Source organism: Argentina silus, assembly GCF_951799395.1.
Source record: "Argentina silus genome assembly, chromosome: X".
In the NCBI taxonomy this organism is placed as follows: Eukaryota; Metazoa; Chordata; class Actinopteri; order Argentiniformes; family Argentinidae; genus Argentina; species Argentina silus.
The window spans coordinates 40,659,855-40,677,351 of NC_139653.1; the positions used below are offsets into that span (position 1 = coordinate 40,659,855).

Below are 17,497 nucleotides of genomic sequence, written 5' to 3' on the forward strand. Positions count from 1 at the left end.
GGTAACCATGTGAGTCTGCACAAGGCTCACAAGAATGCGCTGGTTCAAATCCCCATGAACCCCCCCTCCTCTTCAATGTTAAATTTATTCAGGAGTGCAAACTGCTATGAAGCCCCCTTTTCTCAAAGCAAGGGAAGGGGGGGGGGGGCTACTCCCTCAAGAGTGCTGTTTAATATCCACACATTTACCAGCAAACACACACACACAAAACTCAGCCTCAGAAGAACATACTTGATTGTTTCAGGGAGGCAACTTGAGAGCACTGACACGGCTTTCTATATGTATAAAAGTTCTGACATTTTCCAGAATTGTCAGCGAGTGATCTCATTTCCCCAGATTTAGCTCACTCTCGCCCCCTTCCCTCTCGTTCCCGTGGAACGACCCCCAGAAGATAGTTTTGGACAGGGGCCAACTGGAGTCAAGAGACAAAGAGTCATCGCAAGAGAAGGAAGGTGATAGAAAAAACTGCAAATTAACTTTTGTCCTGTAACACGGAAGGGGAACGGTCACTATGACACGGAAGGGGAACGGTCACTATGACACGGAAGGGGAACTGTCACTATGACACGGAAGGGGAACGGTCACTTTAGATTTACAATGTACAGGAGAACTAAAGATGCTCAGAGAGAGAGAGAGAGAGAGAGAGAGAAACATCACAAGTCTAACTGCTGGCTGTCGTGAGACTCGGGCCATATGAAAAATACCTGTATTTCAGGTGCTTGATTTAGCTGGGAGTGTGCACTTTTGGGACTATTCCATTGGTTCCATTGCTCCAGACAAACTAAATCAAGTGCAGCTCAAGTATTCTGATGTAGTTGGCATATTTGACCCAGGTATGCAAGTCTATGGAACCATTGAAATAGACACATCAGCTTTCAGACAGATTAGAAAGCATGTTCGCCAAGGGGTAACAACTGCTAGCATATGGTACTAAATCAGCATCAACTCTCCCATTTGTCATACATCTGGGGACACTTCACACACTTCACTAAACACAGCACGGAAATACCACACCACTACCAACGACTATGAATATGAGGACAGGATTAAGTGAAATAAAACTGTAAGCAGATAAGAATAAAGTAAAACTGCTTCTTGCCCTAAATGGAAGTCAACAAATTTTCATGAATGGTGAGCAAAACAAAACTAAACACAAATTGTCACCCGGAACCCTTATCTTCAGTTCCAGTCAACTAGCAACCCTGAAAGAACTTGCGACATCATCAAAGGCCGCCCATGTGATAGGATTCCACACTGCACCTAATCAATCCGGGGCTAGAGCGCGCTGCCCCGGCATGTAACAAAGCCCAAATAGATTTACAAATGGGGGTTGGAGGGGGGATGGATAAGCCCCTGCATAGGATTACATATTGATTTTAAACATATAAAAAAGCTTATATCAAACCGTAACAAGAAAACTCGGGGACCTGGCTATGCATAAATCCCTTTTAGACAGCGAGAGAGCGACCACTTTCAAACACACACACATGCCCTCAGAGTGAGCCAAGTCACAGAGAGAGAGAGAGAGAGAGAGAGAGAGAGAGAGAGAGAGAGAGAGAGGGGGAGGTGTGTATGTGTAAGTGTGTATGCTGGTAGGTGTGTGTGTGTGTGTGTGTGTGTGAATGGTAAGCAGATAAAGAGGGCATAGAGGATCAATTTTGTGGCAGGGAGATGAGAGCGTGGCATTATACCAAGGACGTAAAAAGAGGCTGTTATCGTTGGACATGCCCATAAACAACATCACGTCTGTCTCCTACCCCCTCCTCTCCTCTCCTCTCTCTGCCCCTTCTTTCTCTCACTCTCTCCTGATCACTCCGTCCCCGTCTCTCTCCATCTCCCATTTTCGCCTTCTCTCTTCTTCTCACATCTCTTTTTAGAGTCTAAGGCCCCTTTTCTCAATTGTCAGAAACTTGCTTCCTTGTGTCCTCTCCTTCGTCCTCCAGTCACTTCCTATTCAAAACGCATTTGAGGAGAAGATCTAGGTTCCTCCACTTACATATTCTCTGCTAATGCTGTTAGATAGAGAGGACGCAAGGAATTGAGTCTCTAACAATTGAGAAGGGGCCTAAGTGTATTGTAATAGAGGCCAATGATCTTTAGATGAGGTATTAATGAAGACTCCTCCACTTGTGGCTTACTGCTCGAGTTGAGTCTCTGAGTCAAAGGTTCAAGTCTCGCTTAGAGGAAGTCATGGTGGAGAGATGGGACACGAAGGTGTGAGAGAGGTATGGGGATGTGGTCTGAATAACACGTATCTATCTATGTGTTTCAGTATGGGCAGGGAGAGGTAACAGATCCACCGCAACGCTGTAAACTCAATGGGTCCCATCTTAGTGCTTATAGCTCATCCTCTCCCATGCCAGATATGGGTCGCAAAGAGCAGTACATCTGACCAAGTCCAACACTAAATGACCAACACTATTACCCTGTCATAAAATAAAAATTCCCTCCAAATTTTCTCAACAGTACTGACTTCCTTACAGATTCATTCCAGATAAACAGAATGAGTTTTGTCTGTAAAAAGTGATGGATTTCACACATTTTCAAACTCTGCTCTGAAAGCTGGTCATAAGGGGCTGGGCTTGCTATCCAGATCAGTTTACATCAATGTGTATGTGTGTGTGTGTGTGTGTGTGTGTGTGTGTGTGTGTGTGTGTGTGTGTGTGTCTGTATGCGTGTGTGTGGGAGAGAGAGAGAATAGAGATAGAGAGCATGTGTGTATCTCGGTGAGTGTGTGTATCTGTGCCTCTCACTGCTCTGACTCCTCCAGTGCTGCACTCTCTCTGTCATCGACTGGCCAACCAAATCAGCAATTACCTGCACGCCTGGCCATCGCTCAATGGACCTGCCCAAGCACCAAATAAGAGCAGGAGAGAGACGCACACACAAACGCATGCGCGTGGCCACGCACACGCACGCTCGCTCACACACACACACACACACACACACACACACACACACACACACACACACACACACACCGAACACACACACAAGCCAACCCTGCTCCCATCACAGAGTGTGCGTATGCACGCGCACACGCACACACACACACACACCCTCACCAGCAGCTCAGAACTATCTCTGCTTCACCACAGAAAGGTAGAGCATGTGAATGTTAAGTGCTTCCCTTAGGGAGGAAAATAAGGCCAGCTGATAAGTTAGTCACTGAGAAATTCAACAAGTCGAGATGAAGCCTGAGAGAACTACAGTGGCATGGTCTTCGCCCTCTCTCACACACTATATCTCTTGCTCACACACACGCACGCACACACGCACACACAAACACACATGCGCACACACAAACACAAACACACTCACGGGTTTGTCTGTCCACTACTCTTGCGTAGCCATACCTCCAAATTGTGTTGTTCTCAAGCCTCCTTTGGAGATTTGGAGAATTTTAGATTAGTTGATTTGGCTTAGATTGAACCTGGGCAGAGCGCTGTGAGAACTACCTCAGAATTTAATTGGATGTTACATTCCAAGATCCCTACCTGACATGCCCGTAGATGGTTGCTTGTTGTTATGTATGTTGTCTTTTCAGACCGGGTAGGACTATTTTGCGGAGAGTTGTTGCCTATGCTAGCTTGCAACATTGAAGAAAATGGAAGAAAAACTGAATTCTGTTTTTTAGAGCTCAGCCCAAAATGCCTAACCTAGGTATTTGATTGGTTTGATATGTGTTGAGGCCTCAGTCATTTCAAACGGGTTTCCACCCCTTTGTAGCTACTTTCTGCAAATTATTTCAAACTAGAATAGCCTTGTCTCAACGAAGATAGCCTGTCCCAGACTGCAAGTACTGTCAATTAAATGATAATATGACAATTTGCTCCACTCAGCAAGATGACGACATCCATCAAGGATGGGGGAATTGAGAGTTTAAAAAAAAGGGGCAACATTTAACAAATTTTACATTCCATTGTGTCAGGTGCATTCTTGAACAGAGTCATGGGGGACAGATTCCCTACCTATAAAGTGCACCTGCTTACTCCAGAGGGAACAAGAACAAGGTTAAATAATGGTTCTTTTATATTAATTAGTTATTAAGGTGTAACTAAAGATGGTTTCATGTTTGGCTTTTATTCAGTGCAACAGGTGCTAACACTTAGTAAATCTGGCTCTTGGTTTGAGGAGAGAGAGCAAACACCTCACAGTAAAATTGGGGCAACAGAACCCAAACTATATTTCCCTCTAACCTTGCAGTCCTGTTTTAAATGTCATTAAATAAAAATAAATCATCAGGCTGTTGGTTGGCAGGCGGAGCAATCAACCCAGAACCAGGATGTGTGTGTTTCTCTCTGCTCCCTTGCTCCTGTTCAGCTATGCATGTCTGTTCCCCCGCCCCACCTGGCCCAGTCCACCTTCCAACTAATTACAATTGATTTATTATGGATCAGGTAGCTTATCAGGTGCCGAAAGAAATTACCATGGCTGGCCGAGGGGGTGCAGGGGGTCAACAACGAATGGCAAAATCAATTTGCATTGATTGCGAAAGGTTCATTTTGGCAAAGAGGACACAGTCGAAGGGATTAAACTTCGGGGCCCGACAACTTTGATACGACACAATGGGTGCTTTTCTACCCTAGTATAAATAACAAGCGCTTTCAATAATATAACAGCATTCCCCCCCTGTGTCGGCGTGGCTAGATTTCAAATCAGGCACGTGCTATTCAGGGCTACTATGGAGCAAGATAGCATTGATCAAATATCAGCCAAAATCCCTCACGAGAGCGCTCTTAATCCTAGCTGCAGACCTAGCCGCCAAGAATTCAAAACCACACTGCTTATTATAAAAGGGCATTTCCAAAAGTAAGACAAAATGTAACCATTACAATAATCATACAAGCAAGCAAATTTAATAATAAGTATTTTCCCTGTTTCATAGTTTTATCAATGATGTAGCCCTCTAGCCCCCCCCCCCCCCCCCCCCTTCTTACCCTCAATGGCCAGCATGGCCCGCAGCTCACGGTTGAGCAGCTCAAAGCGCCTCTCCAGATCGTGCTCCTTCTCCCTGTGGCAAGTTGGGGAACAAAGTTCATCAATATGGTAATGACTAAATCATTAAACACTTAAAGAAACCTGTAATAAACATCGATTCCAGCACTCTCCAGCACCTTCTCCTCCTCCACATTAATCTACTGCAAATAACTGATACACAAACCACACACCCCAGCATGGCCGAAGCTGTCTGTGTAGTTGTGTGAGGGAGAGAGAGAGAGAGAGAGAGGGAGAGACAGAAAGAAAAAGAGAGGGAGAAAGAAGAACAGGTAGAGGGGGAGAACACAAGGGTGTGTGTGAGAGAGAGGGAGATTGTGTGTGTGGGTGGAGGGGAGGGGGGGGGGGGGGGTAGTTAACACACAAATTCAATTCCCCTTCTTTCAGACATATTAGAAAATGAGCTAATTCTGGCCATAATAGAATTTGTCCTTCAGAGACGCTTTTCCGCTGCAAAGAGAGAAATGAAAGAACTAATAATCAGGGCCTCTGTCAATTGGCCACTTTAAAAGCCCCCCCTTTCCCACGATATAATGTGATTATGAATACTTCAATCTCTCATTTGCTTGGCTCTTTTGAAATCGGCGGAGCCGTGAATGAAAAGGGAGTGGGGTATCTCCACCTGTCGTGGGTGGCCACACAAAAGGAAAGCGACAGAATTATGATCGGCATGTCGTTATTGATTTCTTATTGAGCTGACATGTAAATCGATGATAGGATAAACTGGGCCAGAGTGGATCGGGGAAAAAATTGATCGATCAAAGGTTAAAGCTGTGTGATGTTTTCAGTCTTTTAAAGAAGATTCTTGCAAAAAGGTGAAATGTGTTATAATACATGTTATAATACATGTTCGTATTGATGATACATGTGAGTGACAGACAGACAGACAGACAGACAGACAGACACACTCACAGCAGAGAGAGTTGGTTCTGTCTCCTGATGAGGGCGTTCTTCTTATTGACCAACATGAACCACTCCTGCATCATGGCCTCCTCTTCCTCTTTGTTGTTACCTGGGACACAATACACACACCATGGGTTACACACCATAACACTCACACCATCCAAAATCAGTGTGTTAAAACCTCTACAATCATGTCAAAACCATGTTACAAACGATATTTCAACCATCTCATTAAATCATCACACAAGCACATACAGTATATTCACTTTATATAAAGAATACTTGCATACACACATGTACATGTGCACATGCGCAAAGAACACAGATACACACAGGCGCACACAAGCACTTTCTCTGAGTAATGTAAATAAGACGACTCTCGAGGGGGACTCTGTAAACCACAGAGACAGACACTTGTTAATACGCCTGACAGATGTGTGTGTGTGTGTGTGTGTGTGTGTGTGTGTGTGTGTGTGTGTGCATGTGTGTATGTGTGTGTGTGTGCGCGTGTGTGTGTGTGTGTGTGTATGAGTATGTGTGTTCACTGGGTAAACATTAACACACTTCACACCATGTCTCCACAACGTCAATACAACTTCAACCAGGCGGGATTAACTCTGCGATTACCGTCGAGCGCTTTATAGACCTGCGACTCGCACCGTGGGCGAGTCACACACACCCAACACATCACTCAGCGGGGCCACAGTGACACAGCTCCCACACCTCTCGACTAATGTAATACCTCTCAAACAAACACCAAACGTTGAGCTAATACATGTCTAACGCATACCAAACATTATGTTGGGAACCTCGCCCGGCCCCCAGGCTAAAGCTATTAGCTGGAACTTCCTTTGCTGAAGCCCGGTCCACATTCCAGTGCATACTGTCGGGGATTCCCGTACTACAGGAACCGGCTTACGGCATGTCATTAAAGACCGGGTCAGGTGTATATAAAACGAGTGTAAAAAGAATCTGCATACAATAACTGGAAAATGTGTTTGCTACAACGTCAAGCAACCGACTGTCTCCCTGGCAGATTGCGTGTGGGTGGTATACATCACTCAGGTGGTGTTTTGGAGCGAGGGATGTAGTCAGTGCTGGGTATTAGCAGCATTACTGACACACATTATGTCTTTGAAGGAAAACGATGGATAAAAAAACTGAGTAAGATGAGAGATCCTTCCAGAGCTTATGTTATCACCACTCTCTCTCTTTCAAAATCTTCTAATCGCCGACTCAACATGACAGACTTCACAACAGAATTAGCATAGAGAGACAAACAGGTAGCTTGTTATTCTACAGACCTGTGTTCACTGATGTTAACCAAATGTTAATTTACATTATGATGTGGTATAAATTGGTACTCATGAAGGAAGAAGGCCAAACGGTCTTATTGGTTACCAATGTGATCACAAGGTCGATGTCATGTCATCCCCAGGACACGAGAAAGACAGTCTCTTGTCTCACTCACACACACACACACACACACACACACACACACACACACACACAGACACAGACACAGACACAGACACACACACACACACACACACACACACACACACACACACACACACACACACACACACACACACACACACACACACACACACACACACACACACACTCACTCACTCACTCACTCACTCACTCACTCACTCACTCACTCACTCACTCACTCACTCACACACACACACACACACACACACACACACACACACACACACACACACACACACACAGAAAAGAGGGATTGTTCCACCAGTGAACGACAAAAGGCCCGGGTGTGGGCATTTCTGATTTCTGTACGGAGCTGCCAGATGTATGCAATTTCATTTAGCAACTAAAAAAGCGACGGATTTAAAGAATCTGGCGTGGATTACTGTAGTCAACTTTGAAATGGACGCAACTCGGAAGGGGGATAAAGCCTCTACTGACAGGTCATTGTGCCTCGCACAGTCAAATAAAACAAGCAAATAATAATGGGAATATTAAGCCTCTGTGACATTGTACGGAGGCGGGCGGAAGACGAGGAGGATTAGCAAGCTATCCCCCCGTCAGCCGCCCTCGCCCTCAATGGAGGGAGGGAAGGAGGGAGGGAGAGGGGGATGGAGAGAGGGGGATGGAGAGAGGGAGACGGGAAGGGAGGGAGGGTGCTCCAGGGCGCTAGACAGCTGCTTGTGTCCTCCTCCCTCCCTCGCTCACCCTCTCCAGCTCAGTTGAACTCTGACCCAAAGCCACTCCTGACTCTTGTACGTGTCACCCTATTCTAGAACCGGGACATTTGACCCCCCCAAAAGGCTGCTGAGTTAAAGGCGCAATCCTTCATTTCATTTTTCAGCCAAACGACTGGCTTGCCACTTGTTTTGGTATTAAGTTGAGATGGGGCTGGGGAAATGTGACCACTCTCAAATTCACAGATAGAGTTAGAGGTGCGAGGACAATACGAAACAACATTTTGTATTGGCTCTGTGTGTCCATGTTGGCTCTACTGAAGCCATCTTGGATCAAAGGACCTTGTGGCTTTGGCATACAAGGTTTTGGTTCTTGCCGCTTGACTTACATGCTTTTTACCACCATCAACACCAAACAGTGTCAATATACTGCCAAAATATCCAATTCTGACATATCAATTTTGCAATAATTCAGAAATGTTGTCCAACACACCTTATAAAACTGTGTTTTTATACTGAATTGAAAATGAATTCAATTGATTTCAAACTGCTAATGATTCATATCACGCCAAACTGTGCTGTTGCTATCAATGTTACTGCAATTCTAAGAAACAGACTGACACAAAGATAAAATCAACGGTTACACACACAGATTGACACAAAACAAGATACAACAGATACACACATCCTAACACTCACTCTATCAGATTCTCTCTCACCCCCACTCTCTCAAACACACACACACACAGAAAGTATGAATAGCAGAGTGCAGGGGGAGAGGCTCGTACCTAAGGCGTGAGGGCCGGCTGGCTTGCCAGGGTGAGCTTGTGTGTGTGTGTGTGTGTGAGCGAGCTAGCCTCTATAGCCAAATAAGATTAAGATAGCCATCTTGGCCAGTGTTCCATTCAAAACCAGATAGGAATAATGAAAACCCCCTGCGGTGCTAAACCTGCTGCTGGTCCTGGTGGCCTTTACTGATTATTAGCTGACAGCTACACACACACACACACACACACACACACACACACACACACACACACACACACACACACACACACACACACACACACACACACACACACACATACACACACACACATACATACACACACACACACACACACACACACACACAGGTGCAGTCACACAAACACATACACACACAAATCTGTTTACATTACAATATTTATATAAGATAAAGTATTCTTTCATCAAATGTAATATTTCAAAAATCTTGATCAGGTTGCATTACTGTAATCTGTTCTTAAATGATAAAACAGATGATAAAATCAAGATCAACAACAACAAAATCTTGATCTTGTTGTTGGAAAACGTGCATAGCATGAGGACTCAAAACTGTTAAAACTAAAATTATAATGAGGAAACAGATCCTCCGCAGAGACTTGGGGTTCTGTACTCAGGAAGAGGAGAGAGCAGCTGGAAAGAGGGAAGGAAAAAAGGAAGAGATAGAAAGAAAAGAAATATATTAAAGCCTGTGATCACAGCCAGCTCTTCTCATTTCTTATCCAACCATTTTCTGTTTAATCCAATAGGCACTAATCCAATTTGTCTATCGGACTTTTAAAAGGGAAAAAGGGAGCGGATGGGGTGGGGTGAGGGTGGGCAGATCGCAACTTCTCTCAGCTATGTCACTTTCTCAACATTACAATTTATTTAGGGACCCGCCTTTCCTCTCCCCTTCGTCCATCCGGCCCCTGCTTCAAACATCTAAAAGAAATCTAAAAAGAAAAAGAGAGAGAACAGAAAGAGGGATAAAAAAGGGGGAACAAAAAAAAAAAAGAACGAGATGAACATTGTTTCCAGTGATTAAGTAAGAGCTCATTTAAGGGCTGTCACCGCGGTGATCTGAATATGCATGAGGGGCCGGTAATCAGGTGGGTGTTGGGGTGGTCACTGGAGGGGGTGTGGTGGGTAAGTAGCCTAACTGAAGGCTTGATTTAATTACTGTGAGTGGCTGAGCGCTAAGGAGCTAGCGTCTTGTTAGCGGAGGAGAGAGAGAGAGAGAGAGAAATGAAAGGAGCCGCCGTGCGCTAGCAAGCTAGAAAGGTAGTTTAGCTTTGGTCACAATACTTGGCTTAATCTGCTGGATAAGGCAATTGAGACCTTTTGTGTTGGAGGGAGGCCGCTTCTAGTGGCAAAATGGGTTGAACACATTTTCTCCTGTTGGAGTCAACCTGGTTAACTGCTAACTCCCGTGCTCTCGCTCTCTTTTCTTTAATCTTTCTGGGTTCTCTCCCTCTCTAACAAAAAATTGTAGTTTAGGGCACACTTAGTTTAGAGCAGAGGATCGCCAAACTAGCCATTTTCACCAACGCTTAATAAAAAAAAAAGGGAAAGAACCGCAAAGACTTAAATTACATGACCTTGCCTTCCCCTGGAAATGCTGAAATATATCTCAAAATTAATCACACTATTCATTTTCTCTCTGTATGTCGCCCGCCCCCCCTCTCATTCTATTCTAGTGTTTCCTGCAGAGTAGCAGAGAGCTTTTTGGGGAAGGCTTTTTCTCGTTCAATAGCACAATGAACCTGGCGAATAGGGCAGAATCCCGCTTTATTGAACCTGTATATAATGACTCGTGAATGGAACACATTAGGCAATTCAGTCTTGGCTCTCTCCTCTCTCCTAAGGAGAGTGCAAAAACCTCCCCTCACAGGTTTCAATGGCCACCCTTTTCCACCGGTGTCATTTGTCAACGAATGCTTGCTTTGCGGCTTACAATAAGAGAGAGAGAGGACGGGAGGGAGAGGGAAATGGAGAAAGAGAGAAAGAGAGAGACCATCCATGATCATAAGCGGTGTTAAACGGCGGGAAGACAAACTCAGAGAGCAGAAACTGGGGTAGACAAAGTCGCTTTTAATGAGATGGGGTAGTCCGGGTCTGTACACACATTATCTGCCCCCTTTTATCTGCCCCCTTTCTTTGATGTAATTGTCTGAACGTGTGTTCAGTGTGTGTGTGTGTGTGAGAGAGAGAGAGCTGCCCCTAATATGTTTCCCCCTCATCTATCTATCTATCTATCTATCTATCTATCTATCTCTCTCTCTCTCTATATATATCTCTCTCTCTCCCCCTTCTTGGTACACAGACAACCTGGGCAAACATCTCTGACCCCAGAGCTAACCGACCCCTCGAGCCTGACAACCTCCAAACACCTCTCACTTCACTGCAAAGGTGTGTGTGTGTGTGTGTGTGTGTGTGAGAGAGAGAGAGAGAGAGAAGGGGGTTGGGGGTGGGGTCTAGAATAAACACAATTCAGATAATAGATTTTCTTTTAAGTTGTAATGTTCATTCAGGGGGTTCACTATGTAAAGTTCTCCCTCTCCTCTAAACCAAAAAGTCCACTCTAATCCATCTGCTCTCCGTTTCTTTTAGTCTCTACTTTCTATTAGGAATCTTTTTTATTTTTTTGTAAGAAATTATTTTTGAAAAAAAAAAAAAAAAAGGGGGGGGGGGGTTGGAAAACCAGAAATCATATTACGAGTAGATTTTTAGTCTCGCTGCATCAGATGACCCGTGACAATCACACAAATACACTCCTAACCCCCCCTCCCCCTGTCTCCCTGTCTCCCCCACTCCATCAAATTGTGTTTTTCCTCCAAATCAATAAACATTATCAGAGAGTGGCAGACTATGGGCTGGTTGCAGAGGCATCTCTGTCTGTTAAATCTCAGACCGCCCTGTCTCTATCTCTGCCTGGGTTAGAAGGCCAGGCGTGTGTGTTTGCGAGTGTACACACACACGCATACACACATACACAGCTTACGTCACTGAAAAGTCACCATATAGTACACCACGACACACACAAATTGCAAAAAAAAATACTGATAATAACGGAAACACTGCTGGAAGCAGATAATAGTATCCCAAAAAACTGATATCCAGAGGAAAACACATAGTATCATAATAAAATATCAGAATATCTAATATTAAAGAATATAAATGAATGTAGAGCAGAATAGATGGGAATAGAATACGACTTTTCGAGGATAGGAATCTACAGAAATGACCACACTACACCTGTCTACTCACTTTTCGTAAAAATGTTGTGCAGCGTCTAAAAAACAATAAGGCACTGTGTGACAAATAACTCTTTGTCAGCATTACTTGAACCTTGCTTTCTAGAATGTTCTTAAAACCGTTGACAAAGTTGACAAAATAGATGGCGTTCAACCTACTCTCTACTTAGCTTTAAGGGTTGAGGGAAACCGTCACCTGGCGAAGCTTGTTTCTCAATTACTTTTCTCATTATTGTCACTATCGTCATTGCTATTATTATCATTCTTTTCTTCGCCCTACTTTAGGCCGGGACCGAGAGAGAGAGAAAGAGAGGCAGAATCAAGAGCTTGACGGCAGACCAGAACACTTCAGGTAATTAATATAGCAAGAGGGGGCAGATGAGAGGGGATGGAGGTTGTGTGTGTGTGTGTGTGTGTGTGTGTGTGTGTAACGAAGGGGGTTTTTAGGGGCTCACCTGGTGATGCCTCTAAAAGGTATTTCATTAGTGGGCCCTTTATCATACAAGCACCAGAACAATACCTCCATGTCGTATTTCTCCACTCAACAGGACCCTCCAAGACGCCCATGGCTACGAGTGTCGGAGAAGAGAAGGGGAACCTATCCCCACTAATAATCTCATAACAAAAGGCATAAGACATCATCCTATTAACGGAGTGATCTCCACGCGCTAATGCGAGGTACTTCCGCGGGTGCTATTAGCGAGGGGGGCTAGGGCGGGCCAGGAGGGAGAGAGACCATATGCTAAGGTGTGTAGCATGGTGTGCTATTCTTTCATTCAGGCCTTTCTCTCTCTCTCTCTCTCTCTCTCTCTCTCTCTCTCTCTCTCGAGGCCCGTTGTAGTTTGGGACCTTCCGCCTTTGTGTGTGTGTGTGTGTGTGTGTGTGTGTGTGTGTGTGTGTGTGTGTGTGTGTGTGTGTGTGTGTGTGTGTGATTGGGATGGGGGGGGGCGGGCGGGAGGGCGGGCAGGGCTCCATAAGATATAATCATATGAAGGTGGGGGAGAGGTTCAAATACCCCCCCCCCCCCCCCCCCCCCAAACACAGTCCTATGATAATTTACAGGGTGAATGTGAGTGTGCTGACTTCAGATGAACAGTACAGCCATCATAGTATTGCTGTAATTCTATTGTTTCAGGAATTGTTATCATTTTGATTTGGACAAACATTACCTTGGGGAAGGAAGTGACGACCCCCCCCCCCCCCCCCCCATCTCCTTGTTGCACTTCTACCTTCCTTCACCCCCTCTCTACGAGGTAATATTAAACAAGCAAGCCAACTGACTGAAAGACCCCCCCCCCCCCCCGCCCCCCCCAAATTCAGTGTTCCAAGTTCTCATTTAGCTGTCTTTATTTAGGCAGCGCTATGTGGTCCTTCAGGATGCAGGAGTCGGGGTGGGGAGGGAGGCAGATCAGAGCACACTCATTAGCATGGTCACACAACTGGAGAGGCAGACTGAGCGATAGAGGGGAGAGAGACAGAGGAGGGATAGAGCAGGAAGAGGGATGGAGAGGGAGAGGGAGAGGGGGAGAGAGGGAGAGAGAGCAGTCTCTGTGTCTCATTGTGTTTTTTGTCTCAAGCCTCAGCAGGACGCTCGCTAGCTCAAGGTTACACTGGGGAATTGTGGGAAAAAATTCTCTATGACAATGAGCATGATTGTCACTGTGGTTGCCCTCACGTAAAACACAGTAAGAAGCGGTGAGTATTCAGATCTTTTGCATCTACACACTCTTAGTATCTAAGCTAGAAAAGCTAAGCTAAATCAATATGTATCGAAAGCACGACATACACACATACATGGGAAGGGAAATGTTATGTAAAATGTTTTTTTTTACGTTTCAACTCTAAATAAATTACATGATAATAGTAGATTTTTTTTATATACAGACTATGGCCTGTCTCTCTCTCTATCCTCTCCCAGGCTCTCTCCCTCTCCTTTCTCCCAGGCTATAGAAAGGTTGGTTGAGGTCGAGCCTATGTTGGTTTATCAATGTGATCCTGATGGTTGGCCATGCTATCTGGTATGATGACCTCGTAGAAGAATGTCAACAGCTCATCTGCCCCTCCCTAAGATGGAAGGACTGAGACATTCCAGTCATAATCTGCTGCTCCTCTGAAGCCCTCCCATCAGAGCTGTGTTCCAACAGGCTGCGCACGCACGCACGCAAACACACACACGTGAATGTTCGTACATACAGTTGTACACACACACACAACACATACGTTAGCGCTAGTATACACATGCACACACGCACGCACGCACGCACACACACAACACATACGTGAGCACTCGTATACACACATGCATGCACACACACACACACACACACACACACACACACACACACACACAGGAATGCATTCTTTCACATACACTAATACATACATATAGCTAAAACACATTCTGTCCTCATCTTAGATTTGAACAACTAAAATACATATACTTTTAATTCTTACGTTTTAAATAAGTAAATATTTTACCAGCACATAAATAAATGTATTCTCAGTAACTGTCATCAAATGTAGTAATGTATCCAATGTAGAAATTGTAGTGGTCATCACAACCTAACATGCTGAAGAGAAGTGACAGGACTGCTCTTCAAATTTGCAGAAGTATACACTGACCTCCACTTCTCATTCTCTCTCTCTCGCCCTGTAGCAATCATGTGACGATTGAGGTTTGTAAGATATGAACCTTTCTAGCAGTCCTCTATCACCAATAAAGTCATTGATACCTCTTCATCTCTTTAGTATGAAAATCACACCTATACTTCACTCTATAATTCAGCCTTTAGATACACACAGAGGAGGAAAAAGTCCCCCTAGTTTTTGGCATGGGTGGTGCAGTCCGTCAGTATGCTGCTAGCTGGCCTCCAGAGTGGCCTGGACCAGATGTTACAGAAATGATCAACAATTGGGGGCAACAATAGACTTGGGGGATGGGGGGTGAGGGCTGGAATAAATTAATGACTGATTTCTTCCCCTGCTTTGATGGAATTAAGAGCACTCCTTTTCTCAATGTGCCATGTGAACGTCCTCTGCCTTAAACGGTTTTCCCTCTCTCTCTCTCTCTCTCTCTCTCTCTTTCCCTCGCTCACCCCTGTCTCCCTTCTTTTTTGACACGAAGGGCCACCCAGCAGAGAGCAACTGATGCAAAACGCCAGAGTAATCCTCTCTCTCTCTCTCCTTAGTCTTTAACACAGTGGCCATTATCTCCAGGATTTAGGCAAACCTTCATTTGTTTGTTGGGCCTTGGGGTTGGGTTCTTTAATGGCGACTGCGTTGCCTGAGCGGAGCAGCCTCCACCCCTGCGGGCCTCTGTTCCAATGTAAATAGATCTGCATAGTGAGAGCCACAATACCAGCTAGCTGGGGCCCTTCTAGCCCCCTGGCAGTGGGGTATGTGCTGCTCACATGCAGGGGTCCCCGAGGCTGGCATGTATATGTTAAAAATGGGGACTTACAGGGATGTGGGGGGCATAGACATGCGAATGTGTCTGTTTGGCTACAGAGCCTGGTCGATAGAGGTCCCTGCTTTCCCTCCTCACCAAGCACCAAATTGGACTCTACTACCGAAATCAATCAATCTTACTGTTTTTTTTTTTTTTTTTTAGGTAACTGCTGTAACTAAATCTAAATCTCAAATTGAGAATGTGGTGAATTATAACCCTAACCCTAAAATATAGAAAGATAGAAATGGTTTCCACACACCTCTTAAGAGTAAAAGCCAACACCATGTAATCACTTACGACATACTTCTGTACTGTAATAAACATAGCGGTTATGCCTCTACATTTGCCTCCTGGTGGGCCGGGAGCACTGAGGGGTTTAGCTAGTAATAATCAGGCAGTGAGTTTATCTGAGGGGTTAACTCACACCGAGGTGTGAAACATTCAGGGGCTTGGCAGAGTAACACAATTGAGTTGATTTTGCTCACATAAACAAAGTAAGCCTGACTACCTGTTGAGGTGACTAATTGGCCAGCTTGCATACATATCCATCAACAACTTGCTTTTAGTCTTAAACGTTCCATTTGCAGTTTTAAGACCCTCTGGTGGCTACAAGCTAGTCCTTTCTATTTTCTCACATTTTAATCATTGAAAGAAATACGCTCATTTAAACAAAAGAGTAATGGATATGTGAAAATAACAGGGTCATTCCTATTCTTAAGACCGAGAGAAAAAATCTAATGTACATAAAAAAAACTAGACATTTCTACATGGACCAGGCCAGGGAAAATGGAGACTAACACAAAAAAGAGAAGAAGAGTGGAGTGACCGTGAAGAAAGAAAGTAGGAAACACAGAGAGAGAGAGAGAGAGAGAGAGAGAGAGAGAGAGATAACCCCCAATAGAGGTGCTCCCTGACAGCTCTGTCTCACTTTGCATAATTGGCCCCGCCCCCTCCATTAGCAAGGGGGGGCATGCTTGACCCCCCCAGGGTAGATGTTAGAACAAATTTGAGGGGTGTCATATTGCACGCCTTTCGACAAGGGGCCAACACGGTTACCGTCAAATTTGCTTAATGAATTAATCTAGGCCCAGTAATGGCTGTGCTAACACTATTAGTCAGCCTCCTTACATCTTGATTGTAGATTTCTCTCTCTCTCTCTCTCTCTCTCTATTTTTCCTTTAAGGTTCGCTTATGGCCAGCTAAACACCAGTCTCCTCCCCATACAATATAAATTGTTCTTTCTCTGTCCAGCCATCTGTCCAAAACACTACTTCCTTAAATCCACCACACAGGTGTATTTCAGTTTCATGAGCCTAGATTCAATACACTAATGTGAAAACAGCCTCTAACTGGTATTTAAATGGGAATGTATTGCAAAAGGCATCTGTTGGAATTTGTAGCCTAGAGTGGTCAATACAATGGGAAATGGGGAAGAACAACAGTGGCATAGCGAGCAGGCGTTGTTAGCAAGTGAATGGCGTCATTCCGGGCCAAACCCCAGTCATTAACCTGCATTGTTAAGTGCCACTGCACCAGTTACCATAAGAAAGGCTGTATTAATTGACTGCAGAGCTGAAATTCAATTATGTCGTTGGGCCTCAATTTGTAAAGCAAATAACGATCAATTATGCAAAAAAGCAACCAGCACCCAAACTGTGGTCGTATCCACAACATGTTATTTCTTTTTTTTTTCTACTAATTTCCCTAAAAAATGCAAATAAGACAAAGTTTATATTAACACTCACACATTAAAAAATAAGAGTAGAAGGGGGACAAAGGACGGATTAAAATGTCTGGAAGCTTAAATTCAAGCCAAACGAAAAATCTAAATCAAGGACATTTTGGAGTAAAAAAGGGCCTAAACTACATTATTAAACAACAGAACCAAAACAAAACAGAACTCTGCGTCTTAGTGGTTTTTGGCTGAGTGTATG

At 44.5% G+C, this 17,497-nt stretch overlaps 1 protein-coding gene across 1 annotated transcript in view; it reads right to left on the bottom strand.

The window, feature by feature from the left end:
* ehbp1 (EH domain binding protein 1) overlaps positions 1–17,497 on the bottom strand; it is a 125,596-nt gene that overhangs the window by 3,814 nt on the left and 104,285 nt on the right. Inside the window, exons 21-22 of the mRNA XM_083694728.1 lie at positions 5,911–6,010; positions 4,941–5,014 (exon numbers count right to left, since the gene is read on the bottom strand). Coding sequence (XP_083550854.1) covers positions 4,941–5,014; positions 5,911–6,010 — 174 coding nt within the window. The remainder of the gene's footprint in view (positions 1–4,940; positions 5,015–5,910; positions 6,011–17,497) is intronic.